The 7,033-nt window shown below is 32.1% G+C and overlaps 1 protein-coding gene across 1 annotated transcript; it reads right to left on the bottom strand.

The window, feature by feature from the left end:
* Positions 1-131: 131 nt before the first annotated feature.
* LOC120126143 (probable calcium-binding protein CML22) lies at positions 132-959 on the bottom strand. Its single transcript, XM_039144420.1, has 3 exons — positions 657-959; positions 372-546; positions 132-269 (listed from the first exon to the last, which is right to left on the bottom strand). The coding sequence occupies exons 1-3, from the start codon at positions 957-959 to the stop codon at positions 151-153; spliced, it is 597 nt and encodes a 198-aa protein (XP_039000351.1). The 3' UTR covers positions 132-150.
* Positions 960-7,033: the final 6,074 nt, after the last annotated feature.

The raw sequence follows: 7,033 nt of genomic DNA, 5'->3' as shown, positions 1-7,033 counted from the left end.
GTTTGCGTCATTTGAAAGAAAATTGTGATGATAAATATGACATGATACAGCAAAAACAGTTTAACGGCCAAGTGCTTAGGATGTCATATTTATATGGACAAATCTTAATCTGACATCATACAGATTATCATGCAGCGCCTTCGAGTGTCCTTAGCTTATTGAGTCCGGTATTTCTTCTTCATCATCGCTTTCGATCCCAACCCAGTCAATAAAAGCAAAGAGGAACTCTCTGAAGCTGAATTTTCCATTCTTATCCCAGTCCATTTCTTCTGCAAGTTCCAATTGGGAATTACCAAAAGAATGATTAATATAACTGAATATAGAAGAAACTGCTGAGAAATTAAAAGTATATTGAGTTGAATATTTGATACTGAATCTAGTCCGAGTAATACGTGCAAGGGATCGTTCCCATGGAGAAGTTTCATTTAATGCCTTCATCATGTCTTTTTTGTTCATTTTTCCATCACCATTCTTATCAAGAAACAGGAATGCCTCAATAATAGTAGCGAAAGTGGTCTCAAGCTGTTGAGAATTCATCTTCAATGTCTTAAACATTCCGAATTCACCATTAAAGATGCTTATAAATACCTTCTAACACAACATGCTACCTGTTCTCAAACAAGGACAAGAAACAAACATAAGGTCACTGCGGGTACATTATCAGGAGAGGAGGAAGGTTTCATTAGGAGATAGATGAGACATAGAAGCACAATAAACTCGCTAAATTGTATCCCTTGGCTCCCGTTGATATCACATGAACGAAACAAATCCTCAACCTCCTCTTTTGTCAATCGAAGTTGCAATTTATCCAAGCATTTGTTCAGTTCCTCGCAATCAATGGTTCCACTGGAATCTTCATCTAAAGAAGGAGAAAAGAGAGTGAGAGTTAATTTGTGGCAAAAACTCCAAGATAAAAGCTTACAGGGAGCTTCAAGATTGAACTCGTTGCAACCAACCATACTGCTCGAACACGCCTTTGTGGTTTCTGAATCCATCCCGGCACTGAGGGAACCTCGAGTTAATGCTGTCAATTGATTTGACATTAGATTTTCCTGATGAACGTCTCTTCATCTCAATCATTTTCCTTTCAAGCTTTGAATCCAGCTTATTGTACTTGTTTGATGAACCACAATTACAAAGCATGCTTCCGATTCTACCCGACAAAGACTTCAGGGGAGGGAAAGGATGAAATTTGCCTTAAGATAAGAAGAGAAATCTAGATGTCAAATGCAGGCTCAGTGTCGACAATGAAGATAATACTCCACATTTTTCGACTAAAGTGTTTCGTAGTGAAACTAATTGTACATATAACAGTTAAAGATTCTACGAACCGTCCATTTTCATCTCAGCAGTATAATCTAAGAAGAAAGGTTGTTTCCTTTTCAGTTTACAGAAATGTAGTGTAAACCAGTTGGTGCTATTTGCATCCATCACCAATCAGTACTAATGGAGAAGGTATATACAATAGCACATTGCTCGATTTCAAAACCACATTCGACCTTTGGCTGGGAAACAGAGTTGTTCTGCTGAACTCAAGGTGGTTATAAATGGTGACAGCGGTGACAATCTTTTCCGCTTTGAAGGCTAGTTTTAATCATACAACTCCAATTCCATGGTAGTTTTAAATATCAAGTTAACAAACCTTAAAAAAGAAGTGAGTTTTGTAAGATTACATTAACTTCCATGTACTGATAATTGAAAAATATTATACACTGAAAAATTGCAGACTAGACTCAAGTGTCCAGATATATAGAACCCTAATCAGCAATGAACAACCAAAACAAAAACTAAAAAACTTACATAAGTAAATATGGCTGATATGAAAAATAAAACATAAAGGTGTGGAATAACTCAACCCTTGAGCTTCAAGCATATAAATCATCAGGACTTGAAAAAGAATGGGAAATTTATAACCCAGCACTTCAATAACATTAAACTATACAAGTACACAAAATATATAGATGAAGCCGATAAATGGAGAGAACGTAACGTACCCATTGAAGCTTAAGTTGAAGATGATGAAATGAAAGCGGTGGTTCTAGGAAGAGATAATGAAAAAGTAAAGTTCTCAAGTGGACAAGGAGTGATGAAGGGAAAGCTGTAGTTTGTCCCACAAACTGAAAAGGAGTAAGTGGTGAAGGAAGGGGATGGGTAAAGAATAAGAAGATAATAACGAGAGCTCACAAAGGGGAGGGTGCCAGCATAAATCACGGTCATTGACAATCAGTACACTTTCTATTGGAAAATCCTAACTGTACAAATTATAGACCATACATATAGGAAGGGAGAGGGAGTGAGCATAAATTCTGTTTCACCATGGACGGTTGTCTCTCGTTGGAATGAAACAGAAACATGCCATGTCAGAATCATTATTTCACTTTCAATTTTAGGTAAACTACAAGTTTAGAATCCAACTATCACTTCTGTTCCGTTTTAGTCACTAAACTATTTTATTTTTCGAAACCACACCTAACATTTAGTTTTAGTTTTGTTTTGGTCATCCGCCGTCAAAAAATTAATGGTAATGTTGATATGTCACCATAAGAATATATCACACCATCTTTGAAAAAATTAAAAAAATATCACATCAGAAGTTCTTTAATTTTTTAACGATGGGTGACTAAAATAAAACCAAAACGTAACATTATGTGTGATTTAAAAAAAGTTTGATTAACAAAGAAAACAAAAATGATAGTTGAGATACTAAATGTGTAATTTATCTTATCAATTACAAAATCATTGGTACAAAATTTCATTTAAATCACATCACAAGACTTAGGGTTATTTTCGATTTTTTATAATTTTATATGAAAAAAAGGCCAACCATTGAAATAAATTTACCAGATTAAAATTAAACAATAAATCATACAATATGCAAAATTTCAGATCACTCGAACATCAAATCAATTAAATACAATCCCTCTCTACCTCGATTGATTTTGAACATGTGTTACCATTCGTCCTACTATTTCTTGGACATGATACAAAGAATAATTCTAAAGCTACAGCAAGAACCTTGCGCTGTTTATTAGCCTACACGTTATTGGTTTACATATTTGGGTTTAGGCTCACGTTATACGATTTGGCTTATATAGATTTAGTTTTAATGATTATCAGCTCATTTGATTTGATGGATTTAAAATTTTTAAATAAAAATTTAATTGAAAAAAATCAAATATATTCACCAAACATAGAAAATGACTATGTATTGCTAATTTGATTCAATTAATTTGGTTCATTTGAGGGAGTGAAATTAATTAAGATGCAATATGTGTGGGTTAGTCTTAACAACAAAATCAATATATGGAACTAAATGTAATAATAAATGATTCTCTACTGGTGTTTCCATAAAAGGGGATTTATAAAAAAAAAAGGTAATTTGAGTACAGATGTACAAATTAATGGGATTTTCCAGTGTTATAGACTATATAAACAGAGCCTAGTGAATAATTTAGAGCATACACTAATTTCTAAACCATAGACAAAGAAATATATAAAATATTAGGATGGCTAGACTGTCATTGCTTCCCTTGGCATGCTTTCTAGTCCTTATTGTTTTCACTTTTGCCATTCAAACAGCAAAGGTATTGCTCCTCTTTTTAATCTCTTCCTTTTTTATTCAAACATGCCTCTTTCTAATAGTATTTGCTTATTATCAACAGGCTGGCAAGGAAGGATCGCTTCGGCCCCAAGGTATATTTAATCTGCTCTTAATTTCTTATGTTTGGTGAAATAAAATCTTTATCATGTGTAAAATTTTGTTTGTGTGCATAAATTGTCCAAATGCATGTGGCATTTTCAAAAACTCATCATAAGAAGCCATGTATGTTCTTTTGCAACTATTGTTGTCAGAGGTGTTTGTGTGTTCCTTCAGATTTTTATGGGCATACCGGAGAATGTCCATGTTACGATAGCATTCTCACTAAAGAAGGCAAATATAAACGTCCCTATTTTTTTTTAGTTTTGATATAATAACATTAATTTCCTTTCAAAGATGTTATAATAAATATATATTATTGGTGGATTAAACTTGAAAACTTTAGTTCATATTTGAATAATTATATGAATGAAAAGGAAATCTTTCATAATTTTATTTTCATTATTGGGAGATTTCAAAATGGATGTCACAATAAGTTGAGTGATTATTTATTTTTTATTAAAGTTAAGATCATTACAAAGTTGTTCATGTTCTAAATACTCTCAACCATCTGACAATAAACACTCAATCATTCTACTGCAGTCGTTGGTACTCGAACTTGTGACCTCTAGGAATAACAACGATTCCTTTAACCACTGAGATAAGTCGAGTGATTAAGTTTATTTTAAAAAGGGGTAATTTTATAATATTTTAATTTTAATATTATTAACAAAAATATAAAAAATCCATGTGAGAATGATAACCATAAAACATTAATAAGTAACGATAAAAAAATGCTCAAATGGCTTAATTGATGTATTTTTTTAATTTATTGATGGCTTAATTGATTTAAATTCTTAACACATGAATTTAATTGGGTGTAAAAGGATTAAGAGTTGAATTTCTTTGCGTAAAGTACACAAATGGTCCCTTGATTATAGGGTACTGCTTTATTAAGTCATTTGACTATTAAAAGTTACAAAATAATCCTCCAATTTCATAATGTTGCTTTATTAAGTTCATTGACTATTAAAAGTAACAAAATGGACACATGACTATTCATTATGTTCTAAAGTCATAATTTTTTGTAAAAAATTAGTGGTTGCTTAAGTTGTACGTTAGCATGATAACTAAGATATGATAGTTGTTTGAGACTCCGAAATCAAATTTTATCATATCACAATCAATAGGTTAACGTTCAGCTCCTAATACCGTCAAATTTTTAATGAAAAATGACGAGTTTGGAACATAATGAATAGTCAGGTGACCATTTTATAACTTTTAATAGTCGAGAAACTTAATAAAGTAACATTCTATAGTTAGAGGACCATTTTGTAACTTTTAATAGTCGAATGACTTAATAAAGCAATACCCTATAGTCGAGGAACCATTTGTGTACTTTACTCAATTTCTTTTTAAAGTTTAATGGCTTTTTGCATCTTTAATCTAAATAATAATAATGAAAGAAGAAAACTAACGTTGTCTATCAACAAACTCGAATAAAACTACATTTATTGTATTTCAAAAATTAAAAGACTATGAGTTGGATGTTGAAGTCAATCATCTCCTTACATCAATGTTAGGTTCCTTATTACGATGTTCGAGAGTAGGTATGGCAAGTGATAGAAACATTGATGGATACAAATATTTTTTAGGTTCCTTATTACTATGAGTTTGGATTTTGAAATATTATTTTAGGATAGACACATATATTAATAATATAAAATATTTGTATTTATGAATGCAAAATAAAATTTTAGAACAAACGTAATTAATAAAATAGATAATTATTCAAAGAAAATTTAAATTTCAAAATGAGCATTTGTAAACCCTCGTCAAAGAGTAAATTTGCATTTGAATGAAAATAAAAAAACTAAAGTAACAACAACAACAATTATTATTATTATTATTATTCTTATTATTGTAACACCCCCAAGTTTTGGGCTAGTAGTTTCCAGTTTACTCGAGAGGTAAGTGAACCCCGTTAATTTTATAATTTAATCGAGTTAAGTTTAATTGGGCCGGTTCGGAGCCTAATTAGCCAAAAATGATTTTTAAATGTTGGAATATTAAAGAATGACCAAAGGTGCAATTATTCATTTTTCAAATTTTGAAGCCTTTATATACTCTTTCAATTTCTTTTTCTCCTCATTATTTCCATTTTCCTTATTCTTCATCTTCTCTCAGAGAGTCTAGCCAAAGGTAAGGGTTTAAGCCTTTTTCATGCTTCACTTTCGTTCCTAATTCCTCCAGCAACGTCGTATTGTTAAATCAAGCCTTGGATTTTTATAGTTAAAGAGAAAAGTGGGAGTTTTCATCAAAATCATCAAGGAAAGAAGTTTGTCTAAGTAAAGGGATTCAATTGAGGTTTCTAACCCCAATGTAGTGTATTTTTAATCCTTTGAAGTATTAAGTTTTCATAAATTTAGGATTTTGCTAATATTTGAGTATTTAAGCATTTTAGGGTTTATATTTGATAGCAAGATCAAATCAAGTTTTATAGGTTAAAAAGACGCTTTTATGCTAGTTAACTCCCTAAAGCTTTAGCAAACGATTAGAAACCAAACTATGGCCTTTAGGATGAATTTTGGATGATTTCCTGATCCTAAATAACTATTTCATGGTTTGAGTATTGATACTAGGATGAACAGTATCAATACTGAATGAATTGGGGCAAAAAATAGGCTAGGGGTATCGATACTGCTCCCCCAGTATCGATACTCAGGGTGACAGTATCGATACTGAGCCTCAGTTTTTTAAACCAGAATGTATTTTTGGTACTGTTACTCATAGGGGTATCGATACTTGACCTAGGTTATCAATACTAGAAGTAGAGTATCAATATACTCACCTTCGATGATCAATTTTGACCCATTTAAGGCCCGTAAGAGCTAAGAATGACCCGTAATAGTAAGAATAAGTCCATGAAGGACTTGAACACCTAAACATACCTAAAAACACTCATGGAAGAGAGTTACAACAGAGGTAACAATTATAAGAAGTATACATCAAAGTATCGTAAGTCAAGCACATATGTAGATAGTGAAAAAAGAGGATCATTATAGGGGATGTTTTGAACATCGAAATAACGAGCAAGTCAAAATCAGAAATAATAGAGAGTGTAGGCTTCGAGAACGTTAATAAACCTAGGAGGTGTAATCCATCTTTTTAATTCGAGGGGTATTGAAAGAAAGTTCAATGAGGGTGATCAGAGTATCGCTACCCAGTGTTGAACCTTAGTCAAGCATCGGGCTAACAGATAGTACAGTCAGTGAACAATAACCTCAGAAATAGTCAAAAACCTTGAGATCACATAGATACTTCGCTAGGGGCAGAGAATAAGTAAATTACACATTAGTAACGAGTGGTCATAGTGGAATAGCATAGTAACTAACA

The sequence above is a fragment of the Hibiscus syriacus genome, unplaced genomic scaffold (assembly GCF_006381635.1).
Source record: "Hibiscus syriacus cultivar Baekdansim isolate YM2019G1 unplaced genomic scaffold, ASM638163v2 tig00110450_pilon, whole genome shotgun sequence".
Taxonomy (NCBI): domain Eukaryota; kingdom Viridiplantae; phylum Streptophyta; class Magnoliopsida; order Malvales; family Malvaceae; genus Hibiscus; species Hibiscus syriacus.
Note: the sequence above shows the minus strand (reverse complement) of the source record. Positions and strands in the feature narration are given on the sequence as shown.